The sequence below is a fragment of the Haliaeetus albicilla genome, chromosome 7 (assembly GCF_947461875.1).
Source record: "Haliaeetus albicilla chromosome 7, bHalAlb1.1, whole genome shotgun sequence".
NCBI classification, from domain to species: Eukaryota; Metazoa; Chordata; class Aves; order Accipitriformes; family Accipitridae; genus Haliaeetus; species Haliaeetus albicilla.
The window spans coordinates 3644274-3671795 of NC_091489.1; the positions used below are offsets into that span (position 1 = coordinate 3644274).

At 67.2% G+C, this 27522-nt stretch overlaps 2 protein-coding genes and 1 long non-coding RNA gene across 8 annotated transcripts; 2 read left to right on the forward strand and 1 right to left on the reverse strand.

The window, feature by feature from the left end:
- The first annotated feature begins 54 nt into the window (after nucleotides 1-54).
- On the forward strand, nucleotides 55-5572 carry G6PC3 (glucose-6-phosphatase catalytic subunit 3). The gene is made up of 7 exons (XM_069786589.1): nucleotides 55-135; nucleotides 1104-1330; nucleotides 1689-1795; nucleotides 2405-2495; nucleotides 2890-3008; nucleotides 3150-3291; nucleotides 3429-5572. The coding sequence occupies exons 2-7, from the start codon at nucleotides 1113-1115 to the stop codon at nucleotides 3778-3780; spliced, it is 1029 nt and encodes a 342-aa protein (XP_069642690.1). The 5' UTR covers nucleotides 55-135; nucleotides 1104-1112; the 3' UTR covers nucleotides 3781-5572.
- Nucleotides 4624-27026, reverse strand: HDAC5 (histone deacetylase 5). 6 transcript variants are annotated; one of them, XM_069786588.1, is made up of 27 exons: nucleotides 26913-27026; nucleotides 25838-25970; nucleotides 23079-23153; nucleotides 19071-19291; nucleotides 17753-17888; nucleotides 17416-17530; nucleotides 17178-17305; nucleotides 16894-17025; nucleotides 16387-16499; nucleotides 15344-15472; nucleotides 14693-14912; nucleotides 14275-14480; nucleotides 13717-13980; nucleotides 13068-13224; nucleotides 11223-11356; nucleotides 11016-11136; nucleotides 10850-10899; nucleotides 10645-10752; nucleotides 9777-9832; nucleotides 9554-9641; nucleotides 9331-9450; nucleotides 9127-9224; nucleotides 8715-8833; nucleotides 8498-8631; nucleotides 8188-8272; nucleotides 7164-7317; nucleotides 4624-6209 (listed from the first exon to the last, which is right to left on the reverse strand). In XM_069786588.1, exons 2-27 carry the CDS (start codon nucleotides 25857-25859, stop codon nucleotides 6170-6172), a joined length of 3225 nt encoding a protein of 1074 aa, XP_069642689.1. In that variant the 5' UTR covers nucleotides 25860-25970; nucleotides 26913-27026; the 3' UTR covers nucleotides 4624-6169. The 6 variants fall into 6 exon arrangements, with proteins under 6 accessions (XP_069642689.1, XP_069642685.1, XP_069642686.1 ...); XM_069786584.1 differs by having other exon boundaries at nucleotides 15344-15475; XM_069786585.1 differs by having other exon boundaries at nucleotides 15344-15475; nucleotides 17178-17257; nucleotides 17753-17891.
- Nucleotides 18099-18874, forward strand: LOC138685995 (uncharacterized). Its single transcript, XR_011325329.1, has 3 exons — nucleotides 18099-18287; nucleotides 18630-18723; nucleotides 18817-18874. It is a non-coding gene; the product is annotated as an uncharacterized lncRNA (long non-coding RNA).
- Nucleotides 27027-27522: the final 496 nt, after the last annotated feature.

The window sequence follows — 27522 nt, forward strand, 5'->3', positions numbered from 1 at the left end:
TGGCGAGGGGAGGAGCGGGGGTGGGGGCGGGGCGTCGCGCGCTCCGCCCCCCGCCGCTTAGGCCCCCCCCCCGCACCGCCCCGTAGCCGGTTTGTGCCGCGGGGGCTGCTGGGAAGTGTAGGCGGAAGAGGCCCGGTGAGAGCGCGGGAGTGGCGGCGGGGGGGGGAGGGGGCAAACACCCCCTTTAGGCACCCTGCCCGGCTCCACCGTGGCTGGGGGAGCACCACCAGGTGTCCCCGGCAGGGCCGGGCCGTCCCAGCAGCCCCCGGTGGATCCAGGGGAGGCCCCGGGCCTGGCCTAGAAGACCCCAGGGAGGTCCCGGGCCTGGCTTAGGGAGACCCCAGGGAGACCCCCCCAGGGACATCCTGCCTGGCCTAGAGAGACCCCAAGGAGACCTCAGGGAGACAGACCCCGGGGAGGTCCTGGGCCTGGCCTAAGGACACACCAGGGAGACCCCCCAGGGAGGTCCTGGGCCTGGCCTAAGGAGACCCCAGGGAGACACCCCGAGGGACATCCCGGGCCTGGCCTAGGGAGACCCCAGGGAGACACCCCCCAAAGGCAGACCCCAGGGAGGTCCTGGGCCTGGCTTAGGGAGACCCCAGGGAGGTCCCAGGCCTGGCCTAAGGAGACCCCAGGGAGGCCCTGGGCTGGCCCCAGGGAGGATGGGTCTCTTCAGGGCAGCCTGGCTGCTCCGGTAAAGCCCACATTGAGACCCTCGGGATATGCCCACGCTGGGTCAGCCCAGAGCAGCCGTCTGTCAGGGCCCTGCCCGGTGCTGGCCCTCAGCAAACAGCCCCTCGCACGTGGCGATGCTGCCCGGCACCGACATCCCCACTGCGGCTATCTGCACCGCCAGGAGCTGCCAAGCTGCAGGCAGGAGGGATGCGAAGGTTGAGAGTCCTTCGCGGGCAGACTTCAGGTGGTGAACTGCTCCCTGAAGCTGTGCCAGCGCTGGCATCGCGCTGCAAGGCGTCCCTCAGGGTCACAGCCACAGCGTGACACCCACCCTGGGGGGCCACCTCCCACCCCCCTCCCAAGGTGTCTGCCTGTCGGGCAGACTCTGTGCCGAGGCCTGAGCTCTAACGCTCCCTCTCTTCATCCAGGTCGGCGCAATGGATGCCCTGCACACTGCCGGGATCCGCTTCGCAGAAGTGCTGCAGTCCGGGCCACCCTGGCTGGAAAAGTTCTGGATCTCAGTGACCTCCCTGGCCGATCCCAAAAGTATCTTCACCGTCTGTTTCCCGCTCACCTATTTTCTCGACCGCAAGGTGGGGGTGTCGGTGCTGTGGATCGGCCTGGTGTCGGAGTGGCTCAACGTGATCCTCAAATGGTGAGGGGAGAGCTGGGAGTCACAGGATCCCTGTCACACCCGGTGACACCCCGAGGGCTGAGTGGTGGCACGTTCACAATAGCAGAAACACAACCGCAGGCTCTGCTCGGCAGGCAGAGGCACGTGTTGCTCCTTGCCTGTGCCACGCTGAAAGCGCGCGGAGTTTCTGCAGGTCACCCAAGCCACGGTAACGCATCTGCCAGGCATTCATGGCAGAAAAAAGCCCGGGAGCCATAAGAACTGGCAGGGATCCTGCCCTCCTGCTGCCGGCTTCAGCTCTCAGATCCACAGGGATGGGCAGTGAAGGCGTTGGGCTGCGTTCGGCTGTTCACTGTTCTGTGGTTTCTCTCCCCACCAGGTTCTTATTCGGGGAGCGCCCATTCTGGTGGGTCCATGAGTCAGGGCTCGCCAGCAAGGAGCTGGTCATGCTGCGCCAGTTCCCTGTCTCCTGCGAAACGGGACCGGGTGAGTTATGGGCGAAAGCTTTTCCTCACATCTCCGGCAGGCCCTGGGATCTGTAGGGAAGGGCTGCAGGAGCCGGGAGGCCCTGTCCGGACAGGAATGCTGCAGCTGGAGGCTGCTGCTGGGCTGGCAGGACACGCCAAGTGGGAAAGCCGTTCGTCAGCCAGCACCTCGCGGCAGAGCAAACGAGCGAGCGGCGGGGAGCGGGCCGGGCGCCACGGCTGCTGGCACGGCACACACGGCACAGGCAGCTCCAGGGCCAGGAAACCCACAGGAGAGTCTGCCGGCGGCAGGGAGCAGGATGCCTCGTTCGCCCTTTCTGCCTGGCCTCCCCTGCCCACAGAACCCACATCCCTGCCTGTTTTTTTGAGCAGGCGACCATCATCCATGGGCACCGGCTCATTCCATCCTCATCCTCGAGCCGAGCCCCCCACGCTGGCCATGGCCGTCAGCCAGGAGGGAACCCAGGGCGCAGGCAGGGCTGCCCAGCCGCGAGGGCTAGGCTCAGCAGACACATCCCCAGCTCTCCTGGGTGACTTCGGGCGCTCATGCTGCTGGGACACGCTTTCCCCCGACCCACCGTGTTGAGCATCCTCTTCTTCCTCTTCGCAGGGAGCCCCTCCGGCCACTGCATGATCACGGGGGCAGCCCTCTGGCCGCTCGTCACCGCTCTGACAGCGCTGGCATCCAGACACTCCAGGAGGTGAGTCCTGGGACGGGGAAGCTAGTGCTTAGAAATCTCCAGAGCATCTTTTGGAAGAGGGAGGTGTGATGTGGGAAACCTTCTTCCGTGGGCAGCAGCCACGGCAGCGGGCGGGAAGGATGCCTTCCCCTCCCAGCGGGGCAGCTCCTGGGGAGCACAGCTCTACCCTGGCAGCTCTGGCTGCTGCAGGAACAAGCTGCGAAGCCCTGGAGACCACTGCGAAGCTCCCCCCCCACCCCACCGAGTTGCTTTTTTTTTTGCCGCCTTCACCTGTGCTTTACTCATTCCTCCTGCCAAGCAGGGCCAAGCCTGCCCTGCCTGGCACAACACGCTCGGGAGCACCGAGCCAGACTCGATGGCCGCCTCCCCGCCGCTGACCCTCCTTGCCTTCCAGCCTTGTGGTGAACCTGACCCCCTTCGGTGCCTACACCCTGCTCCAGCTGGCTGTGGGGCTCTCGCGGGTCTTTGTCCTGGCCCACTTCCCCCATCAGGTGGTCGGTGGCATCCTGGCAGGTGAGTGGAAGAACATTCGGTCCCTCCACCCAGAGCCCAACACCCATCTCTGGGTCAGGGTGTTTTGGGCACCTTCGCCTTCCCTCGAGTCCCCCCCGTCATCCATCTCGGTGCCCCAATCTGCCTGTTCTTGCTGTCCAGGGACAGCCCTGGGCTGGGGGCTCCAGGCTCGCACCCCAGCCACCTGCACCTCGGGCTTCTTCATGGCCACCGCGCTGGCCCTGCTGCTCAGCTCCCTTGCCCTGCACAGCCTGGTGATTGCCGCCGGCATCAATATCGACTGGTGAGTGCCCGGTGGTGGTGGGGGGAGCTAGCCCTAGGGATTTGCCCCCCCCAGGTTGGTGTGGGGGCTAGCCCCAGGGGTCTGCCCCCCAAGCTGGCAGAGGGCTAGCTCCAAAGTTCCTTCCCTGAACCCTGCAGGTCCATCCACCTGGCCACCAAATGGTGCTCCAATCCCGCCTGGCTCCGCCTCGACACCCGGCCCTTCGCTTCCGTCTGCCGGGACACTGGCAGTGCCCTGGGGCTGGGGCTGGCCGCTGGCTTCCCCCTGCACCGGGGGGAGCCGCTGGACCCCTGGCAACGCGTGGCCGGCGCCGTGCTGGCCTTGGTGGCCATACAGGGCCTGCACCGGCTTCTCCAGCCCACGGACGCGACCCTGTGGTACGGCACCAGCTTTCTCAAGTACGCCGCCGGGCCCTGGCTGGTGGCATCTCTCCTGCCCTGGCTCGTCCTCTCCCTCACCCGCCCACGGGGCTCCCCCCATGCCGAGTAGGGGTCCCCACCGTGTCATGGTTAGTCCTGCACCCCCCCCTCCTGGCTTTGCCCTTGGCTGTGCCCATCGCCGGTGGCTCCTGGCCTGAGTTCAGCCACCGGCTCCATACCAGGAGGGCATCCACAGTCCCCCCTTGGGACCACAGGCCAGTTGTTTAACCCTCGCTGCCCTAACAGCGCTGCTCCCCCCCAGGACAGTGGGGACCCCCCCCCAGCGTGGGGCAGGCAGGGGGCACAGTGACAGGCGGGTGGCAGAGCTGGGGGTGCCCCGTGCCCAGCAGGTCTGGGGACACGGCGTAGGGACGGTCCCAACCTTGGGGTCGCTGACAAATGGCACCACCTTGGCCCCCTTCCAGCTGCCCCAGTTCTCCCACTTCAGTTTCCCCCCCTGGGGTAGGGAGGGGAAGGAGCCAGGACCCCCCCCATGCCAGGATTCCCACTGTACCTCAGTGGCTGGAGGGGCCATCCCATTTCTAACCAAATAAAAACACCGTTACCAACCTGCCGGCCCCCGAGTCCTTCAAAAAGGGGGGGGCACGGGCAGGGCTGGGGACCCCTGGGGCAGGGCACAGCCTGGGCTGGGGGGGATAACGGGGTGGATGGAGCCCCCGCAGCCAGGCTGATCCAGCTCCGCACCCTGATGTCGGGCCGGATGGATGGGAAAGGGGCAGCCCTGTTGCTGTAGGTAGGGAAACTGAGGCACACGGGGCAACCATGAAGCCCTGGGGATGTCTGTCCTGATCCAACAGGGACGGGAAAGGGGACACAAAGGTGCCGGTGCTCCTGGCACCCTCCCCCCAGTACCTCCCTCGGGCCCCCCCAAATGCAGCAGGACACCACCAGGTATTGCCAGAAACAGTTTTATTTATACAAGGACGAACATCGGTAACATCTTACAAAATACTCAACTGAAAACCATATCGAGAGCGCGTGAGCGGGCATCGGACGGACAGAAAAGAAACCGAGGCAGGGCTGGGGCAGGGGGCGGACAACGGGGAGGGGGGAAACATGATGACACCAGCCCAAAGCAAGATGGCCTCGCTGCTGGGGGGCCGGCACCCCTCACCCCCCCCCCCCAGGAGGTGGTTAGTTTCTATGTGAGGTGTTTCTCCCTCCTGGGATGGGGAGGGATGAGGAGGGTCCCGGGCTGCCACCACCACCCAACAGAGCCCCCACCTTGGGGCCAAGGTGTTGTCCCCAGTATTGGGGACAGCCAGACTGGGGTCACTGCAGCACTTGGTGACGCCCCCGCCCCCCCCACTGGGGCCAGGGGAAGTGACAGGGGACACACGCTCATCCCCATCTCTGCCACCACCCCCCCAATTTGGGGACCTCCCCAGAGCCACTCCAAACCCCCCCCCGGAATAACTTAAAACACAAAGCGCTGTCCCCATCCTCCCCCTCCGCGCCGGGACCCGTGGCCGGTGCCACCCATTAAAAAAATACTATTAAATAATACATCTGTAATAAAATTATATACCTTTGTTTTGTGTGGGTGGTTTGTTTTTTTTTTCCTCTCTTTTAAAGCTAAAATCGCTCCAAGTCCCCTCCGGCTGGTGAAGTAACAGGAAAGTAAAGTGGTTTTTTCCTCTTTTTTTTTTTTGTGTGTGTCTTTTTTCCTTTTTTTCTCCTCTCTTTTAAGAACGGACAAAGTTTTATCCCAACAAAGGCGCTGGGATCTGTCACCCATCAACCCAGGGTGACAAAGGGATGGGGCTCGTCCCCTGCGTCTCATGTCCCCCTCTGAAACAAGGACGCCAAGGGGAAAAAAAAAAAAAAAAAAAAGAAGAAAACTGAGAAAACCCCCCAAAATCACAGGGAAATTAAGGCATTAAAAAAAAAACTGAATTAAAGGCACGAATATTTCCCATCGCCTCCCCCCGGGGGGGGACGGACACCAGAGCCGGGGAGGGACCGAGTGGGAAAAAAAAAGGGGAGAAAACAAGGAAATCCCCCTAAAAAAAAAAAAAAAAAAGAGGGGAGCTGCGGTGGGGGGCCAGGGGGGCCCGGGGCAGCGACAGGAAAACCTAACAGACGGACAGAGGGACGGACGGACAGAGGGGGCAGGAGGAGCTGGGGTGCTGGTGGAACTGATGCTTCACAAGAGACACGACCGCAAACACCGCGTGGAGCTGGGGTCCAACAGGACGGGGGAGTTGGTATTTTTTTGTGTTTTTCTCCTCTTTTAATAGAAAAAGAAAATATTTTCCTCTTTTTTCTGTTTTTCCTCCCGGTTTCTTCCATTTCAGGGGTTTTTTTTTTGTCCTTTTTTTTAAGGTGTGTTGTTTTTTTTTAATGTGATTTCTTTGTGTGTGTTTTTTTCTTCTCGGTGTTTCTTTCTTTTTTGGAAACGGAAAAAAATCTCAGCCGTGCGGCGAGGGGCCGGTGGGTCACAGCATGGGCTCAGCCTCCATCGGCTCCTCCGCCGGCCTGGCCAGGGGCAAAGCGGAGCCTGAGCGGGGCCGGATCCTGCGGCAGGGACCGGGCGCCCAGCCCCGGCTGGGGAAACTGAGGCAGCGATGCCGGGAGCTCGGCACCGGGCACGGCTGCCTCCAGCGCCCCCCCCCCCGCCGTCAATCCTCCCGGTTCCCTGTTGTCAGTGGGCTGGGACACGCCAATTTGGGGGGACACGCATGGCTCCATGCACACCCCCAGGGACACGTTCCCCCCTTAAGGACATGCGTGGCTCCATGCACATCCCTCCGGGACACGCATGGCTCCATGCACACCCCTGGGGACACATGTCCCCCCCTAAGGACACACGCGGTTCCATGCACACCCCTGGGGACACGCAGCCCATCCGAGGACACGCGTGGCTCCATGCACACCCCCAGGGACACATGTACCCCCCAAGGACACGCGTGGCTCCATGCACACCCCCAGGGACACATGTACCCCCCAAGGACACGCGTGGCTCCATGCACACCCCCAGGGACACATGTACCCCCCAAGGACACGCGTGGCTCCATGCACACCCCCAGGGACACATGTACCCCCCAAGGACACACGTGGCTCCATGCACACCCCCAGAGACATGTCCCCCCTTAAGGACACATGTTGCTCCATGCACACCCCCAGGGACACATGTCCCCCCTTAAGGACATGCGTGGCTCCATGCAAACCCCTGGGGACACGTGTGTGTCCCCAAGGACACGTGTGGCTCCATGCACGCCCTCCTAGGACACGCGTGGCTCCATGCACACCCCCAGGGACACATGTCCCCCCCTAAGGACACGCATGGCTCCATGCACACCCCCGGGGACACGTGTGTGTCCCCAAGGACACGCGTGGCTCCGTGCACACCCCCAGGGGAACAAGCATCCCCCCCACCCCGGGGACACGCGTGGCTGCGTACACAGCCGGGAGCATCCCGGGGAGCCGTACCTGGGCTGGGGGTCGGCGTTCCCCTGCTCGGCGCCCACCGAGAGCAGGGCCATGGCCGTCACCGTTTCGGCCTCCTCCGCCTCCCCCTTCTGCGCCTCCAGCAAGGAGCAGCCCACGGTCGCCGCAAAGCGCTTCACCGAGCCCCAGTGCTTGCCTGCGGGCACCGGCAGGGCTGGGCACCGGCTCGGGCAGGGACAGCCCCGGGGGACCCCCGGGACCCCCACAGCAGGGACAACCCCTGGGGACTCATGGGACTAGAGTGGCAGGGACGGTCCAAGGGACCCCCTGTGTCACCCACGGCTGAGACAGCCCTGGGGACCTCCCGGGACCCCCACGGGCAGGACAGCCCTGGGGACCCCCATGGCAGGGACAACCCAGGGAACCCCTGGGACCCCCATAGCAGGGACAATCCAGGGGGATGCATGGCACTACAGTGGCAGGGACAGCCCTAGGGACACCTCTGGGTCTCCCCCAAGGCAGGGACAGTCCCAGGGAACCCCCCGGATTCCCACAGCAGGGACAACCCCTGGGGACCTACGGGACTAGAGTGGCAGGGACAGTCCAAGGGACCCCCTGTGTCACCAACGGCTGAGAGAGCCCTGGGGACCTCCCAGGACCCCCACGGACGGGACAGCCCTGGGGACCCCCATGGCAGGGACAACCCGGGGAACCCCCAGGACCCCCAACCCAGAGGGACCCATGGGACTACAGTGGCAGGGACAGCCCTAGGGACCCCTCTGGGTCCCCCCCAAGGCAGGGACAGCCCCAGGGACCCCCCCCCAGGATCCCAGTGACAGCACTGAAGACCCCTCCAGGTCCCCCCAAGGCAAGGACAGTCCCCAGGCCCCCCCCCCCCCCCGCCATGGCAGGGACAGACCCGCTGGGGTCCCCCAGTGGTGAGGACAGCCCTGGGGACCCCCCTGTGCCACCCCTCCCGTGTCCCCCAAGTGGCAGGGACAGCCACGGGCACCCCCCAGGGGACCCCGACAGGGTCTATGCCCCCACCCCGGCCGCAGGTTCTCACTCTGGATCTCGATGACCTTCTCCAGGGTAGCCACCGCGTTCACATTTGGCTTCTGCTGCAGGAGGGATGAATCCAGGGGCTCCAGCTGGAGGGGGGAAGCGGGGGGGAAACCATCAAGACCCCCAAACCTGCCACCAGCAACCCCAAAGCCCCCCTGCCGAGAGCAGGGATGGGACCGGAGCCCCTCTCATCCACCTGGGGGAAACTGAGGCACGGCACAGGGTGTGCACCTCAATACACCCTGTACCCCAGGGGGATGGCAAGAGGGATCCCCACGGGTGGGGGGTGTCCCCACGGGTGACCCCCGTACCTCCAGGCCAAGCAGAGCGGAGACGCAGGCCTCCGAGGCGTCACAGATGGCCGTCAGGTCGTGCCCCCCCTCCAGCGCCAGCACCACCCGGCCCCCCGCCAGCATCATCAGCTGCTTTGTTAAGTGGCCAAAACCTGGGGGACACCAAAGTGTGGGGGAGGTGACAAGTGGCTTGGCCAGGGTCCCCACCCTGGGGACACCCCCGAACCCCACTCACATTTGGCGGTGACGGAGTAGCCGCCGAGCGGGGAGAGGTGACCCTCGACGGCGTCGAAGCCGGCCGAGACCAGCACCACGTCTGGCGAGAACTCGTTGGCGATGGGCATCACCACGGTCCTGGGGGGCAGAGGGTCAGGGCAGGGCACGAGGACCCCCCCGGGACACGGGGATCCCCCCCAAGGGCATGGGGACCCCCCAAGGGCACAGGGATCCCCCCAGGATACAGGGACCTCCCCAAGGGTGCAGGGACCCCCTAGGACATGGGGATCCCCCCCCACAACCCCCCTGAAGGGCACAGGGATCCCCCCAAGAGCACAGGGACCCCCCCCAAGGGCACAGGGACCTCCCTGGGATGCGGGGATCCCCCCAAGAGCCCAGGAACATCCCCCCACCCCCCTCAGGACACCCACCTGAAGGCGGTGAGATACTCCACGTCCCCGATGGGGGGGTCGACGCCGCCGGTCCAGGCGATGTTAATGTTGTAGCCCACTCCCATCCCGCTGCCCACCTGGGCACAGCCATGGGTGACCCCCACTGCTGCAGCCAGGGTGGAAGGGGGACACGCAGGGTGACACCCCCCCCATCCCACAGCCCCCCCCCCCATCACCCCATACCTCCTCGGGTGCCCCGCTGCCTGGGAAGAAGTTGCCGTCATCGTAACGGTGGAGGGAGATGTAGAGGACGTCGGGGTCGCTGTAGAAGGCTTGCTGGGTCCCGTTCCCATGGTGGATGTCCTGCCGGGGTGCCAGCGGTGTCAGGGACACCCCCCCCCACCATCCTACAGGGTCCCCCATCACCCAGGGGGGGTCCCCGTCCCCCTCCCTGGTGGGACGTTACCCAGTCCACGATGAGGATCCTGCCCACGCTGAGCTTCTGCTGGAGCAGTTTGGCCGAGATGGCCACCGAGTTGAAGAAGCAGAAGCCCCTGGGGACAGGGGGCAGGGTCAGTGCTGGGGGACCCCCGGGTCACCGCTGTCGACCCCCCCCCTCGCCCCCCAAGCCTGGGAGGGGGTCCCGCCAGCCCCACGTCCCCCAGTGCTCCCAGTAGCCCCCCACTCACATGGCCGTGGACTCCTCTGCATGGTGTCCCGGGGGGCGGATGACGGCGAAGCCGTTCTGCGGGGACAGAGAGGGACACGTGTGGCGTGTGCCCACGCGTGCACGAGGGCGGCGGCGCACACCCAGGTGAGCGTGCAGGGGAGCGACACGCACACGAGCATGCACAAGGGCTGCCATGCACGTGCAAGCGTGCGCATCTGCCATCACGTGCACCTATGCAAGCATGCACAAGGACAGGGTGCGCATGCAAGCGTGCATGAGGGCTGTCACGCACACCCAGGTGAGCGTGCACGCAAGTGCACACATGCAAGCTTGCTTGTGGACCTTCACACACACGCACGTGCACGAGGACACTGCACGCTTGCAAGCGTGCACAAGGGCCACCATGCACACCCAGGTGAGCGTGCATGGTGTTAGTGCGCGTGTGCAAGCGTGCTTGAGGACCATCACACCCCCAGATAGTGCGCACAAGAGCGGTGCACCCACACGCAAGCACACATGAGGACCATCACGCACGCACGTAAGCGTACGTGGTGTCAGTACCTACACATGTAACCATGCCTGAGCACCGCCACACACAAATAAGTGTGCACAAGAGGCACGCACACATGCGAGCTTGCACGGGGGCCATCACGCATCCAGGTAAGCACGCGCAAGGACAGCGCACGCACGTGCAAGCGTGCGCGAGGATCATTGCACCCCCAGGTAAGCGTGCAAAAAAGCAGCACGCGTGCACGCAAGCTTGCACAAGAGCCGTCGCACCCCCAGATGAGCATGCACGTGGGTGGTACACACGCATGCAAGCGCGCACACCCCGAGCGTGCGGGTGTGCGAGGATGCCCGCCGGCGTGCCAGCCCGCCCCGCTCACCTTGATCTCGCCGGCGGCCACCTTGAAGGCGAGCTCCACCAGGCAGCCCACTGCCATGCGCACGGCGCTGGACGAGTGCATCTCGTTCCACACTGTGTCACTGTCCACCTGCAGTGGGGGGACACGTGGGGGGACACACGGGGACACGTCAGCGGGGACAGACCAGCCTGGGGACACCCCCCCCCTGCTGCCACCACATACTCACCCCGATGCCCCCGCACGGCAGCACCGCGTACGTCTTCTGGCTGATGGGAGCTGGCGGAGCAGAGAGTGCCGTGATGGAGGGTGGGTGCCGGTGGGGACAGTGTGTCGTGTCCCCCCCCAACCCCAAAAGGGGACCCAGGTGTCCAGGCACCCCAGCTGGCACCCACCCAGGAGCTTCTTGCTGTCGAGCTTCTGGCGGTTGAGGGGGCTGGTGCCATAAAGCAGCGTGTGATGCTCCGAGTGCACCGTCTGGATCTCCTCCAGCGTCGCCTTCCTGCCCCGGATGCGCTGGGGAGGGGGGACACAGGGGTGAGACCCCCTCCTAGACAAGCAGGGGACCCCCACCCACCCACCCTGGCCATGGGGTGCCTCACCTCACACTTGCCGAGGAGACCGGTCTCCTGCAGACGGGACCAGATGCTCTGGATGCGGCCGGCGTGCTCGGGGTGGATGTTGGTGTTCCCGCAGGTGCACTGGTGCTTCAGCATGAACGTGTCGTACACCACGCCTGCGCCGGGCAGCCACAGCGGCACGCCTGGGACCGGCCCCCCCCGGGACCCCCACCCTCCCACACCCCCCGGGACAAGGGGGATCCTATGGGACACGAGGATCCCCGGGCACCCTGAGGGATGGAAAAGGCTATAGGAGAGGGGGGACCTTGTGGGACATGGGCACTACTGGGCACCCCAAGGGATGGGGGACGCCATGGGACAGAGGGATGCCATGGGACAGGGGCATCCCATGGGATGGGGGGACCCCTGGGCACCCCAAGGGACTGGGAACCCCAGGGGACAGGGGCATCCCATGGGATAGGGGGACCCCTGGGCACCCCAAGGGATTGGGAACCCCAGGGGACAGGGGGATCCCATGGCACATGTGCATCCCAGGCACCCCGAGGGATGGGGTGCCCCACAGGACATGGGCACATGGGCACATGGATGGATGGGGCACCCCAGGGAGTGGGGACACTCCTGGGCACCCCGAGGGATGGGAGACCCCATGGGACAGAGGGATCCCATGGGATAGGGGGACCCCTGGGCACCCCAAGGGACTGGGAACCCCAGGGGACAGGGGCATCCCATGGGATAGGGGGACCCCTGGGCACCCCAAGGGATTGGGAACCCCAGGGGACAGGGGGATCCCATGGCACATGTGCATCCCAGGCACCCCGAGGGATGGGGTGCCCCACAGGACATGGGCACATGGGCACATGGATGGATGGGGCACCCCAGGGAGTGGGGACACTCCTGGGCACCCCGAGGGATGGGAGACCCCATGGGACAGAGGGATCCCATGGGATAGGGGGACCCCTGGGCACCCCAAGGGACTGGGAACCCCAGGGGACAGGGGCATCCCATGGGATAGGGGGACCCCTGGGCACCCCAAGGGATTGGGAACCCCAGGGGACAGGGGGATCCCATGGCACATGTGCATCCCAGGCACCCCGAGGGATGGGGTGCCCCACAGGACATGGGCACATGGGCACATGGATGGATGGGGCACCCCAGGGAGTGGGGACACTCCTGGGCACCCCGAGGGATGGGAGACCCCATGGGACAGAGGGATCCCATGGGATAGGGGAACCCCAGGGGACAGGGGCATCCCATGGGATAGGGGGACCCCTGGGCACCCCAAGGGATTGGGAACCCCAGGGGACAGGGGGATCCCATGGCACATGTGCATCCCAGGCACCCCGAGGGATGGGGTGCCCCACAGGACATGGGCACATGGGCACATGGATGGATGGGGCACCCCAGGGAGTGGGGACACTCCTGGGCACCCCGAGGGATGGGGGACCCCATGGGACAGAGGGATCCCATGGGATAGGGGGACCCCTGGGCACCCCAAGGGACTGGGAACCCCAGGGGACAGGGGGACCCCTGGGCACCCTAAGGGACTGGGAACCCCAGGGGACAGGGGCATCCCATGGGATAGGGGGACCCCTGGGCACCCCAAGGGATTGGGAACCCCAGGGGACAGGGGGATCCCATGGGATAGGGGCACCCCATGTCACCCTGAGGGATGGCAGACCCATGGGACAGAGGGACCCCATGAGCCACGGGCACCCCAGGCACGCCAAGGGATGGGGGACCCCATGGGATAAGAGCACCCCATGGGACACAGGCACCCCTGGCCCCCCCCAAGTGCTGGGACACCCCATGGGATAGAAACCCCCCACCCTGGGACAACCCCCCATGTGCATTGTCCCCCCCCCATACCTGTGGTAAATAGGTGCTTGGGGGGCCCATCGGGTGCAGGGGGCTTGATGCTGGCGCTGGCGGGGGACGACTGGGTGCGGGCGAGAGCCGGGTGGGATAACGCCAGGATACCCAGGGGGGGCGCGGGGTACAGCTGCAGCGGTGCCTCAGGGAACACCTGGGGGGGGGGGTGTCCGGCCCTCCCATCAGCCCCGGTCCCGCACAGCCATCACCCAGCACGAGGCACGGCCACATCCCTGGCCTGGTGGGGAGGGGGTGGCCACGTCCGAGGTTTTGGGGGGGGGGATGAGTCATGGAGGGGGCTGGTGGGGGGGGCCGTAGTGCGGGGGTGGCAGAGCCAGGAGGCCGGAGGTGGGGGGGGGGGAATGAGTCACCGGCCCCTCCGAGTCATCGCTGCGGCAGTGTGCGGGGCTGGGGCGGGGGGGGGCAGGCCCCCAAAAACCTAGGGAAGGGGGGGGGGCACGGCTGGCCGGAGAGTCGGGGACCAGGCACTCACATGTGGGATGCGCGTGCAAAGGGTGCTCGTGCAAGGGGGCCGCTCATGCATAGGATGCTCGTGCAAGAATTTGGGGGGGGGGGGGCATTTAGGGAGCTGGTGATATTTGGGGGTCCCCCCCCACAGTGATCCACGGAACCCCCGAGGTCTCACCTGCTTGTACGTGACCCCCAGGTCGGTGACATCGGGGACCCCGGGGACATCGACCTCGTCCCCGCTGTCACCCGGCTCCTCGCAGCCCTCGGGGTCCTGCAGCCGCTCCGGGGGGTCCCCAGCATCCGGAGAGACGAGGGTGAGTGGGGGTCCAGGGGTAGCCCCATCACCCGGGGGGGGCGACTGCTGCTCCGTCAACTCCTCCTCCGTCTCCTCGGGGTGGGTAGGGGGCTGCCGCGCCAGCTCCCCCGGCTTGGGGAGCAGCTGGGGGGTGGGCGGTGGGTGGGTGGGGGCCAAACCGACCCCCCCACCCACCCCAACACCCCGTGGCTGTCCTGCGCCCACCCCGTCTCCATCCCACGCCCATCCCGTATCCCATACCCACCCAATATCCCCCCCACAGCCACCCCCTGCCCCGTGCCCCCCCCCAATACCCACCCCATATGCACCCCACATCCACCCCATGCCCATCCCACACCCCATACGCACCCCACACCAGCCCCATGCCCACCCAGTGCCACCCCCCCGCGCCCACCCCATAGCCGGCCCCTGCCCCACCTTTCCCAGTTGAACCTGCTGCTTGTCGAGGAAATGATGCTGGAGAGTGCCGTGGGGCAGGGAGCCGTGGGGCAGGGCCTGGGGGCTCTGGGGCAGGGGGGACGACTGCGTGCGGCTCAGGGGCCGGTGCCGCGGCAGCTTGCTCACCGTCCGCACGCTCCCCGCGCGCTCCCCCGTCACCAGCGGCGATTGCCCGTGCAGCGGCACTGAGGGAGCCGGCCGCCATCAGTGAAGCACCCTGACACCCCCCCCCCAGACACCCCCCACCTCCAAAATCCAGCCGGGGTGGTGGCGGGGGGTTGCAAGCGGGGGAAACTGAGGCAGGGCGGGGGAAACTGAGGCAGGGCGGGGGAAACTGAGGCAGGGCGGGGGAAACTGAGGCAGGGCGGGGGAAACTGAGGCAGGGCGGGGGACTCACCGGCAATGAGGGTGCTCTGCTGGCGCGCTTGCTCCAGCAGCAGGACGTGCTGCAGCAGGGACGCGGGGCCGGCGGGGGGGTCCCCTTCCAGGGCCACCCCCAACAGGCAGCCCGGGATGGAGGAGGTGCTCAGGAATTTGCCGGTGAGGGCGGCCCCGGGGCGCAGGGCGGCCACCGCCGGGCGTTCGGCCTCCGCCTGCGGTGACAGCTTGGGGGACGCCTGTGGGGACGGAGGATGGCACGCTGGCCTCCCCCCCATCCCCAGCCCACCGCCCCCAGCCTGGGAGCACCCCAAACTGGGGACGCTGGGGCGCGGGCAGTCGTCCCCTCCGCGTGCCTCGGTTTCTCTCCCGTGGGGAAACTGAGGCACAAATCCAGCCCTGGAGGGGGATACGGGGGGAGCCCAGATACCGGGGTTCCTGGCTGGGAACCCCCCCACTCCTGCCCATCAGTCACCCCATGGCACAGGGTCCCCACGCCAAGCCTACGAGGTGCCAGGCGCCCAGACCACCCCTATGGGACATCGGGTCCTCGTGCCATTCCCCCCCCGTGGGGTCCCCACGTCCCCCGCTACGGAGCTCCAGGTCCCTGTGGCACCTCCACGGGGCGCAGGGTCCCCGCGCCAAGCCCCCCCGCGCCGGCCCCACTCACGTTGAGGTGGGAGTTGGTGACGGTGACGGTGGCCTGGAGCCCCAGGGAGATGTTGGGCAGGGACGGGGACGTGTAGAGGCTGAGCTGGCTGGCGCCGTCCAGGGTGAGGGCTCGGTGCTGGGGCAGGAGCTGCTGCAGGGCGGGGGGGGGGGGGGACATGGCACCGACACGCCATGAACACACGCACGCGTGTGCCAAGACACGCCGCGGAAACGCACAAGCTGCGGTCCTGGGAGCACACGCTGGCTGCACGTGCCCGAGCACACGTGTGCAGCTGGACACGCACACGCTGGCTTCACCTACTCAAGTATGTGTGTGCACCCCGAACGCGCGCATGCTGGCTGTACACACCTGAGCACATGTGTGCACGCTAAACATGCACCCACTAGTTGCACAAACCTGAGCACACGCGTGCACCCTGAGCATGCTCGCATCACACATGCACGCTCCCTGAGGGTGCTCGCATCACGCACACGTGCACCCTGAGCGTGCTCACAACACACGTGTGCACCCTGAGCATGCTCGCATCACACATGCACGCTCCCTGAGGGTGCTCGCATCACGCACGCGTGCACCCTGAGCGTGCTCGCAACACACGTGTGCACCCTGAGCATGCTCGCATCACGCACGCGTGCACCCTGAGCACGCACCCTGGCTGCATGCACCTGACCATACGTGTACCCTGAGCACGCTCACAGCACACATCTGAACGCAGACGTGCACCCTGAACATGCTCACAGCACACGCCTGAGCATACGTGCGCACCCTGAGCGTGCCAATAGCACACACCTGGCCACACGTGTGCACACCGAGTACCTTGGCTGCACACACCTGGGCACACGCGTGCACGCCGAGCACACTCGCAGCACACGTCTGCCCACACATACGCATGCTGAGCACACTCCCTGGCTGCACACGCCCGGACACGCGTGCGCACCCCGAGCGCGCTCACGGCACGCATCTAAACGTACACACGCCCCCCCGAGCACGCTCACAGCGCGCTCCCCGCACACGCGTGTGCCACCCTCCCCGGCGGCTCCTACCTCGGCGTGGATGTTGGGGACGGAGCCGGTGAAGCCGTTTTCGGCGATGGCGCTGTGGGAGCTGTTGGGGGAGCTGGGCCCGGAGCCCGGGGCGCTGCTGCACACCGAGGACACTGCGGGACCGGCGGGCGTCATGAGGGGGGGCTGCCACCCCCACCACCGCCCCCACCCCTGCCTCAGTTTCCCCTCCCAGGGTGGACGACCGCGGGAGGGACGGGGCAACCTGCGCCCGAGTCCCCAAGTGCACGCGCAAAGGCGCGCAACCGCGCGTGCGCAAGCGCAGGTCTGCAGACGCGCAAGCGTGCGCGGGCACAAGCACGCGTCGCAAAAGCCTGCGCGCACATGTTACACAAGTACGCACGTCTTGCACGAGGGCGTGCGCGCCCTGGTAGCCAGGGAGAGGACGCGGGGTCCCGGCTGGAGGCCCCATCGCCGCACGGGGAACGCTCGGTGACTTGGGGAAACTGAGGCACGCAGCCCGTGTGCCCCCCCGAGACCCCGGCTCACCCGTGATCTCGATGGCTCGCTTCTTGAAGGTGCTGATGACGGTGCCGTCCTTCCTCCGCAGCAGGGGACTGCTCCTCCTCTCCGCTACCTTCTGTTTTAACCGCGAGCGAACTTTCAGGTTGGGTTCGGAGGCTGCGGGGGGTTGGGGGGGGGGGGGAACCCAGGAAGCGGCGTTAGCCCCAGCACGGCTCCCGGCATCCCCCCCCCACCCCAACCCTGTCCCGTCCCCACCCGTGTCCCCCCCCGCCATCCCGGGACCCACCCGCCGGCGGTCCGACACCCACCGGTTTTGCGAAGCGGGAAATCATCCCGGCCGTCGTAGGTGCCGAGGAGGGGGAGTTTGTAGGATGGGGGTGTCCCCGGGCTGCCGGTTTGGGGGGGGGAATTCTGGTCCAACGAGGTGTGATGAGCCCTGGGGAGGGGGGGGGGGGGGGCGAAGGCGGCAGAGACCCCGCTAGGACGCCTGGGTCCCCCCCCACCCCGGTTTGGGGGGGGTTGTCTGGGTTTGGGGGGGTAACCTACCAACATTTGGGGTGCTGGGGGAGGGAATGGTTGGGGGGGCCAGTGCCCGGCTCCTTCGTCTTGCTGAGCAGGAACTCCTGCAGCTTCAGCTTCACCTCCGTGCTGGCGATGGCACCTGGGGGGGGGGGACACAGACACGCGGCTGGGACTGGGGGGGACACAACAGCACATCCCCAACCCCACTGCCCCCCCCAGGACCCTCCTGCACCCACCGCCACCGCCCAGACCCCAATACTACCCCAGACCCCAACATCCCCATTGCCACCCAGACCCCCACCTCCGCTCCCAGGCCCCATGCAACACACCCCCCCCCCGGACCCCCCCACCCCAAACTCACTCTCCCGGCTCTTGTCCTTGGTGCGCAGGGCATGGAGCTGCTCCAGGCGCTGCTGCTGCTCCAGGGCCTCCTGCCGTTCCCGCTGCCGCTGCTGCTCCAGCTCCTGCTGCCGGCGGGCGGCCAGCGCTTCTTGCTGCTGCTGCGGGGACGGAGCCGGAGGAGGGGGGGGTCTCAGGGATGGGCACCCCCCCATCTCCCATCCCCTCCGGGGATCAGGCCCCTAGGGGGGTACGCAGCACCCTGCCCTCATCCCCCTCTCCCCACGTGGCTCCGTCGGCCCAGGGTGCGACACCCCACAGCTCCAGCACCCCAAGGAACATGATGCCCCCCGGCTCCATCACCCCACATAGCTGATACCCCACAGCTCCATCACCCCCACTAAGTCCCCAATAGCTCCATCACCCCAAGACAGGCAATGCCCCACAGCTCCATCACCCCCAATCTCTCCCCAGTAGTTCCATCACTATGGACAGGTGATGCCCTCCAGCTCTGAGACCCCCAGTAACCCTCCCAAAGGCTCCATCACCCCAGAAAGGTAACGCTCCACATTTCCATCGCCCCCAATCTCCCCCCAACGGCTCCATCACCCCAAGACAGGCAATGCCCCACATCTCCATCACCCCCAATCTCTCCCCAACGGCTCTGTCACCCCAAGACAGGCAATGCCCCACATCTCCATCACCCCCAATCTCCACCCAACAGCTCCGTCACCCCAAGACAGGTGATGCCCCACATCTCCATCACCCCCAATCTCCACCCAACAGCTCCGTCACCCCAAGACAGGTGATGCCCCACATCTCCATCACCCCCAATCTCCACCCAACAGCTCCGTCACCCCAAGACAGGTGATGCCCCACATCTCCATCACCCCAAATAGGTAATACCCCACATCTCCATCACCCCAGACAGGTGCTGCCCCACATCTCCATCACCCCCAATCTCCACCCAACAGCTCCATCACCCCAAGACAGGTGATGCCCCACATCTCCATCAGCCCGATCTCCACCCAATGGCTCCATCACCCCAGATAGGCAGTACCCCACATCTCCATCACCCCAAGACAGGTGATGCCCCACATCTCCATCACCCCAAATAGGTAATACCCCACATCTCCATCACCCCAGACAGGTGCTGCCCCACATCTCCATCACCCCCAATCTCCACCCAACAGCTCCATCACCCCAAGACAGGTGATGCCCCACATCTCCATCACCCCAAATCTCCACCCAATGGCTCCATCACCCCAAGACAGATGCTGCCCCACATCTCCATCACCCCCAAGACAGGTGATAACCCCCCCCCATCACCCCCAGCCCACCTTGAGGTGCTTCTGGAGCTGGACCTCATGCTGGCGGGTGAGGTGCTCGTGTTGCTTCTGGAACTCGGCGAAGAGCAGCTGCTTCTGGAGCTGCTGCTGCTGCTTGAGGGCCAACAGCTCCCGCTGCAGCTGCCGCTCCCGCGCCGCCGCATCCAGCCCCGGCCCCCGGCGCTCCCCGCACGCCTCGGGTGCCCCTCGCACCTCCGCCGGCCCCTCCGCCCCTGCGGGCACCGGGGAGGCTTAGGGGGTGGGCTGGGGGTAGCCCAAAGATTGGGGGGGGGGGGAAGAGCTGGGACATGTTTAGGGGGCAATCTGGGGGTGTCCCAGGGATGGAGGGGAAGGTGGGAGCAGCTTGGGGGTGTCCCAAGGATGGGGGGGCAGTTAGGGGGCAGCTGGGGCAGGCTCAGGGGACAATTTGGGGGTGTCCCAGGGATGGGGGGCAGCTGGGCATGCTTAGGGGGCAGTTTGGGGGTGTCCCAGGGATGGGGGGGCAGCCAGTGGTGGTCTGGGGGTATCCCAAAGATGGGGGAGGGCTGGGACATGTTTAGGGGGCAATCTGGGGGTGTCCCAGGGATGGAGGGGCAGTTAGGGGGCAGCTGGGGCAGGCTCAGGGGACAATTTGGGGGTGTCCCAGGGATGGGGGGGGCAGCCAGTGGTGGTCTGACGGTATCCCAAAGATGGGGGGGGCTGGGACATGTTTAGGGGGCAATCTGGGGGTGTCCCAGGGATGGGAGGGGAAGCTGGGAGCGGTTTGGGGTTGTTCCAGGGATGGGGGCAGCTGGACATGCTTAGGGGGCAATCTGGGGGTGTCCCAAGGATGGAGAGGCAGTTAGGGTGCAGCTGGGGGGCTGTCGTGGTGAATGGGGGGGGCAGCTGGACATGCTTGGGGGCAGTTTGGGGGTGCCCCAGGGATGGGGGGCAGCCAGTGGTGGTCTGGGGGTATCCCGAGGAAGGGGGGGGCTGGGACATGTTTAGGGGGCAATCTGGGGGTGTCTCAGGGATGGAGGGAAAGCTGGGAGCAGCTTGGGGGTGTCGCAAGGATGGGGGGGGCATTTAGGGGGTGTTTCAGGGATGGGAGACAGCTGGGGCATGCTCAGGGGGCAGGGTGGGCATTCCTAGGGATGGGAGGCTGGCGGGGGGGGGGGGGGGGGTGTCAGGGATCAACCCCTCCCATAAGTACCCCAGGGTCTCCCACCAGCAACAAGCACCCTGGATCAGCCCCGTGCCTCTCTTTCCCTCCCCCCCTCAAAAAACATGGGGTGTGGGGGGGGATCACCCCAAGCTGAGCCCCTACATCTGCAACATGCAACAATACTAGCCCAGAGAGCAGCCGGGGGGGGGGTGCAAGATGGAGCCCCCATCCCTGTCCCCCCCCCTAAAGCCCCAACTCAGGGATGAGCATAAACCCCCCCGGCGACCACCGAGCTGCCAAAGAAAATTGGAGATGGGGGGGGGGGGGCACAGCTCACCCCCCCCCCCCCCCCAATAACAAAAGACATGGGAGAGGGAATGCAGGCATCTGAGCCCCCTACCCCCCCCTCAGGGACGGAGGGGTACGGTGGCGGGGAGGGGGGGGCCCCCCCATCTCCACGCAAACAGGAAAGCGGGGGCGGGGGGCACGCACTGCATGCTAATGCGCCCTGGCCCCCCCCAACCTTGCGCGGCTGCACGTCGGGCACTGACGTGTGCCCGGGACGGACCCGCGGACGTCACTGTGCCGCCGAGCTCCAGCACCGACCCCCCCGCTTTGTCAGCCCCCCCCCCCCAGGGCCGGCCGGCCAGCCAGCCCCCCAAAAACCTGCCAGTCCCCCTTTCCCAGTACCAGACTGCACCCCCCCAGTGCCAACCAGTCCCCCCCAGTGCTGCTCCCCCCCCCCGGTATTAGTCAGCCCCCTAAGCCACGCAGCAAGCCCCACAAGCTAACCAGCCCCCCCCCCCATATACCAAGCAGCCCCCCCAGTATGTACCAGTGCCAAGCAACCCCCCCCAGTCAGTGCCAGCCCCCCCTTGACATGCAAGAGGGGCTGTGGGAACCCCCAGCCCCCCCTCACCATCCCAATTCAACTCCAGGGGGGGATTTGGTTCTCCCGGGGGGGTGGAGGGAGGATTTGGGGGGGGGGTGCACACTGGGGTGCCCCTGCACCCCCCCCCCAGACCTGACAGCCCCCCAGTTTGGGGGGGGGGTGGTGACAAAACCACCCTGCTGGGTGTTGGGGTGCAATGGGGGGGTGACAACACCCAGCCCTGGGGTGGGGGGGGAGGCAGCAATGGTGGGGGGGGGGTGTGCTAAAAATAGCCCCGGGAGGGGCCAGGGCAGGAGCTGGCCCAACCCCGGCCAAACCTGCACTTAGGGGCTCAGAAGTGGCTTTGGGTTGGCAAGTGGCCGGGGCCACCACCCCACCCTGCTGGGCCACCACCCTGCCAAAGGGGGGGGGGGGCACCACCCTGCGGCCCCCCCCACCCTGTCAGCCCCCACCGGATCCGGCCCCTTCCCCGGGATGGATGGGGGCTGCTTAACCCCTCGGTGCCCACGGGCCCCCCCAAACCGAAGGGCCCCCAGGTCCTTCTGCGGGGGCTGGCACCGTCACGTGGGGGTGCAATGGGGGGGTGCCCTGGGGGTAATGGGGACACGGCGGGGGGTCACCTGCCTCTCGCACACCAGTCCCTTTACGCGCATTCGTGCAAGGAGAGCGGCTCTGCCACTTGCACACCCGTGCAAGGAGAGCAGCTGTTCCCCTTGCACACCCATGCAAGGAAAGCGGGTCTCTCTTGCACACCCTCGCAAGGAGAGCAGCTCTCTCCTGCACACCCGTACAAGGAGAGCAGCTCTCTCTTGCACACCCATGCACACCCGTGCAAGGAGAGCGGCTCTCCCCCTTGCACACCCATGCGCAACCATACAAGGACAGTGGATCTCCCCCTTGCACACCCATGCACATCCGTGCACACCTGTGCAAGGAGAGCAGATCTCCCACTTGCACACCCGTGCACACCTGTGCAAGGAGAGCAGATCTCCCCTTTGCACACTCGTAACAAGGGAAGTGGCTCTCCCCCTTGCGCACCCATGCACACACGTGCACACCCGTGCAAGGAGAGCAGATCTCCCCCTTGCACACCCGTAACAAGGGAAGTGGCTCTCCCCCTTGCACACCCGTGCAAGGAGAGCCGCTCTCCCCTTTGCACACCCATGCAAGGAAAGCAGCTCTCCCTCTTGCACACCCATGCAAGGAGAGCGGCTCTCCCCCTTGCACGCCCGTACACACCCGTGCAAGGAGAGCAGCTCTCCCCCTCGCACACCCATCCGAGGGCATGCACACCCCTACACCGACCCCCACCGCAGCACCCCGCCGTGCCACGCTTAACCCCCCCACTCCGTGCCAAACCACGGCCACCTGCCCGCATCCCCACGTGCCACCACGGCAGCACCCCCGTCCCCCCCCGCCGGCTGGCAGCACCCTCCAGCACCCACCACCCAAAACCACCCCCAGAGCCGGTTCGGAGCCACCCGGGAACCCCCATCCCGGTGGGGAGACGCCGGGAGCTAAAAATCCCACTGTGGGGCTGGGGACCAGGGTGTCCCCCCGACTCCTGCCAGGGACCACACTGGCCACCGCAGGCCTGGGGACTGGGGGGAGCGTGTGTGTCCCCCCCCCCAGGCACAGGGACGGCCGATCTGCTACCCCAGGGATGGGACACCCCGAAACTCAGGGAGGGTGGGGGGAAAAGCGCTGCCTGCGGGTGCCAGGGTCCCCGGGCAGGATTTGGCCCAGAGCACCGCGGTTGTCACCGGGCACAGGGACGATGCTGGGGGGGGAGGGGGCACACACCCCTGGTGCCCCCCCACCCCAGCCCTGCAACAAGGGAGAGCCTTGGAGTGGGGGGGCACAACAACGACACCCGAAATGTCCCAACGCTCGGGGACATTTGGGGACAGACCGCTGCTGGGCAGGATGCCATTGGGTTTAGGAGCAGGGTGGGGGGGTCGGGACCCCCCCCCCCAGCACTCACCTGAGGTGGGGTGGGTGGCGTGGAGCTGGGCGCAGGACAGGAGCTCCAGCGAGGGCTCACGACCGGACCCCCCCTCTGCGGAAAAACAGCCATCCCCCTGTAAATGGGCGGGGGGGGGCCCTGGGGCATGTGTCCCCCCCCCCAAAACCCAGCCACCGCCTCACCCCCTCGACATTGGGGGACAAAGGAGCCATTGGCTAGGAATGGGGGGGCAGGTTAGGGATGAGGGGAGCAGATCCAGCCCCCCCCCCCTCACCCGCAGCCTCCTCTCGGCCCCCCCCCCGGCTGGGCTCTTCTCTCTGGCGCCTGGAAATAGCCGGCGCACGGGAGGAGCCGGCTATAAATAGGGCAGCGTGCCGGGGGGAGCCACGACGGCTCCCGCGGGACGGGGTGCGTCGTGCGCGTGTGTGTCCCCCCCCACGACACAGCCCCCTCCAGGAACACCGGGCTGCACCCCCCAAACTGCCCTGGGGACTGGGGGAGAGGGGGTGCCCCTGCATAGGGGGGGGCCCACAGCAGGATCACAATCCCCCCCCCCACCAAGGCACCCTCGGCCCCATCCCACGTGTGTGTGTGTGTCCCCCCGGCCACGGTCCCTGTCGAGCCCCTAATTGCCGGGGACGTTAATCCGCATCAGCGCTGCCAGGAATCAAATCCGGGTTACGTGGAGGGGGATTAGCCCCCACTATGGGAAAGTGAAGGCGAGCGGCCCCCCCACCCCACCCAGGACCCCCCCCCCCAACTCCCCCCAGCAGGACGGGGGTCCCCAAGCCAGCGCAGACGCCGACTCAGCGCATTTTCTGCCGGATCAGTGACCCAAAGCGGCTCAGCGGAGCCAGACTTGGGGGTGACAATGAACCAAAATGGGGACCCCCCACCACCACCCCACGCCACCCCCCCCCATCCACACGTAACCCCCCCCTCTGCCGGCGGCAGCCACGTTTATTTACCAGCGCGTTAATCCCAAGCCGAGACTTTTAATAGCTGGGATATTTATGGGCTGCCCCCCCCCCCCAACGCCGTGCCCCCCCCCTCCTCGGGGTTCTTTGGGGTTTGACGTCAGCCCAGCTATTTCTGGTGCCGCTGGCGGGCAGGAGGCCACGGGAACGAGCCCTCCCGGCTGCTGGACCCCCCCCCCCACGGGGCACCCACCCGGCACAGGGAGGTGGCCCGGCACGGGCAGCCCCATCCAGAGGTGGTGGCACATCTGTGGGATTAAGGGGAGGGGGGTGGAAGTGGGGACCCCCCCAGGCACGCCAGCAGGGATGGAAGGGAGCTGGATGCTTGCACCCCCCAAGGATGGTACCGTCACCCATGCGATGCCGGGGGGGTGCTCAGGTCCTGCAGGGCCCCCCACCCACCCAGTACAGCCCGGTTTTGGGGGGAGTGTGGGAAAGGGTTGCAAGCGGAGAGCGCTGGGGGACACAGAGCACCCAAAAGATGACTGGGGACCCCCCCCCACCCAGGCTCAGGGGTGCCCTCCGCCGTATCCCTGCAATGGATGCAGCCCCCGGGGATGCCCGGCTGAGACCTGCCCAACTCATCACAGCAGTCAAAGGGCCTCATCCCCAAGGGGACCCCAAAACCCGCCCCCCCCCAGGCTCAGCCCCAGCGGGATCCGGACCCACGGCCAGGAGAGGACCCCCCAGGAAAGCGCCGCGGGCATTAGGCGGAGGCGGCCGGGCCGTGTCCCCGTGCCACCGCGCCGCGTGCCAGCCCCGTGCCAGGCACGGCCGGGCGGCGCTCCAGCCCTGCGGCCGCTCCAAAAATATCGGCGGGCGGCTAACGGGCAGCGGCAGCACGGGGGGCAAGCAGCACCAGGGGGGTGGGGGGGGGGGGTTTGGGGACAGAGGGGACACACACCTCTGTCCCAAACCGGCGGCGAGTCCCCAGCTGCATCCAGCGGGATGGGGGGCTCTGCCACAACCCCGTGCCTCAGTTTCCCCTCCCGAGAGTCCCGAAGGCTGCGGGCGGCTGCGGGGGTCGGCGGAGCCGCTCGTCACCGGCCGAGCGTCGGGGGGGGCCGCGCGCGCATCCAGATGTCGTTGGAATTCCCAGCGGGCTAATTACAGGGCGGCTTTGACGAGGAGCCAGCGGCGGCCGATATAGCGCGGGCACGGCCCTCGCGGTCGCCCCGGCTGTCCCCGTGCGCCGCTGCCGCGGGATGGCACCGAGGGGACCCCGCGTCCCGGCACATCGGGGTCCGCGAGGACCCGCCGCCGAGCGGTGCCGCCGGATTTCACCCGTAAAGAGCCGGAGCAGCCGCCGCGTGCGACCCGCGCAGCAAGAACGGCGGTGACCCGACCCTCTGCCTCAGTTTCCCCGCTCCGGCGACGGGTGGATGCCGGGGGTCCGGGATAAGCGGGGAAGGGGTCGACTCAGCTCGGCACAGCCCCAGGCACCCGCCACGGCCCCGGCACTGCGCCCGCCGCCGCACGCGCCCGTCTCGCACGGTGACACCCACGCGGGCGCTAATGAGCCGCACGACGACGACGGTGGCGGCGGGTGCCCGGTGTTGATGTGCCGTGCCGGGTCAGGTGCCGCCGTGGCACACCGGTGTGGTGTGTGTGTCCCCCACGACACCCCACGGGTGCTGCGGTGGTTGTGGCGGGGGGGGACACACGACACACTCCAGGGTCACGGTGGGGACTTGACCCCCACGTAGCGGGGGGACGGTGACGATGCCCAGGACAGGGTGCCCGGCTGGGTGCAGCCCCCCCCCCCCCCCAAAAAAAAACGCGCTGTCCCCGGGGTCTCACCTGCATCGCTCTGGGGGTCCATGGTGGCCGGCAGGTGACAGCGGTGCCGGGGGGGGCGCGGAGAGGCGGCAATCCGGAGAGACCGTCAGCGCCGGCCGCGGTGCTGGGGCTGTGCCCACGCCGCCCGGGACCCCTGTGGGACCAAGCACCCTCGTCAGCACCCTTGGCCCCCACCCTGCCTGCTGCGCCCCCCCCCCATCCCAGCACCAAACTGGGGGGGGCCTGGGCTGCTCAGAGCCAAGGGCTGGATCCAGCACCGGTCCCCACCCCCCCAGCATCCGCTGGCAGGCGGCGGTGGCAGGATGCGGCCCCACTGTCCGTCCCCCCCCCCCCCCGGGGAAAGGGGGACCTGGGGGTCTGTGGGGGGGGACACGGAGGGGACCTGGGGGGGGGGCTGGTAGTGTTACACAAGGCTCTGCAGAAAGAGGAGGGGGGGGGCACAAAGGGGGAGCCTGGTGGGGCAGGCCGCCCCCCCCCCCCCACGGTATCACCCCATAGGGACGCAAGTGCCCCCCCCCCCCGTAGGTCTTCTGCAGCGGGGTCGGACCCAGCCCCACGCGGGGGGGGGGGGAGGACACACTCAGGGCTGGGCAGCCCCCCCGGTGCTGCAGCCCCCCCCCACCGCACGGTATCTCCCCGCGATGGGGGTCGGGAGGGGTCACGCGTGGGGGGCACGTTCAGCGGCGCGACAGACCCCACAGCGTGGCGTGGGGGGGCCCATTACCGTTAAACCCAAACCCTGCGCGATACAACGGGCCCCCCCCCCGCCGCCTGCAAAGGGCCCGCGCTGCGGAGCCGCCGCCGCGCTGGCGCACGGCCCCCCCCCCGCCCCGCGCCCCCCCCCCGGGCTCTACACGGCGCAAACCCCATCGCACCCCCCCGACAACGCACAGAGACCCCCCACCCAAAATTGCACACACCCCCCCCCGCAGCATTGCTGCACGGTGCCCCCCCCCCCCTGCAGCCTCCCCCCCCCCCCCCTTCCCGGTAACCCCCGCTGCACCGACACCCCCCCCCCGGCATTGCACGACACCCCCCCCCCCCACGTTTCCCGTCCCGTCCCCCCCCCCGGTACCTGCGCGGTGCCCGGCCGCGCCGCCCCGCGCGCGCCCCGCCGCCCCTCCATCTTTGCAGCGGGGCCCCGCCCGCCCCGACAACAACATTCAGTGACGTCACTCGCCGTCACGTGACGGAACCCTGCGCTAAAAATAGCCTCGCGCCCTCCCCCTCTCCCCTCCCCTCCTCCCCTTCCCGGGGGGCGGGGCGTGGCGGGGCGTGGCGGGGAGAGGGGGCGGAGCGCCTTAAAGGGGCCCGCAGCGGCGGGGGGGGGGGGGAGGGCGATGACACACGCGTGTGAGCGCCGCGGGCTGGTGTGCGACGGCGCGTGCGGGAGCGCGTGGGAGCGTGCACCGTGTGCTAGCGTGCAAGGGCACACGTGGGCGTGAGACAGGCCAGAGTACAATAGTGCGTATGTGGAGTGTGTGTGAACGCGCACCGTGTACTGGCGTGTAATAGCATACGCGTGAGCGTGCCACGGGCCAGTGTGCAATAGCACACGCGGAGTGTGTGTGATGGCACGCGTGTGAGCGTGCGCCATGTGCTAGTGTGCAATAGCACATGTGTGAGCGTGCGACAGACCAGCGTGCAATAGCGCACGTGGAGTGCGTGTGAGTGTGCACCACGCA

Excerpts from the sequence above, each read along its gene's own strand:
- G6PC3 (XM_069786589.1), top strand. The coding sequence starts at position 1,113 with ATGGATGCCCTGCACACTGCCGGGATCCGCTTCGCAGAAGTGCTGCAG. Across the intron at positions 1,331-1,688 it reads CTCAACGTGATCCTCAAATG|GTTCTTATTCGGGGAGCGCC; the intron begins GTGAGGGGAGAG and ends TCTCCCCACCAG. Across the intron at positions 1,796-2,404 it reads CTCCTGCGAAACGGGACCGG|GGAGCCCCTCCGGCCACTGC; the intron begins GTGAGTTATGGG and ends TCCTCTTCGCAG.
- HDAC5 (XM_069786582.1), bottom strand. The coding sequence starts at position 25,859 with ATGGACCCCCAGAGCGATGCAG. Across the intron at positions 23,154-25,837 it reads GGACCCCCAGAGCGATGCAG|AGGGGGGGTCCGGTCGTGAG; the intron begins GTGAGACCCCGG and ends GTTTTTCCGCAG. Across the intron at positions 13,981-14,274 it reads AGCAGGTTCAACTGGGAAAG|CTGCTCCCCAAGCCGGGGGA; the intron begins GTGGGGCAGGGG and ends CCCACCCCCCAG.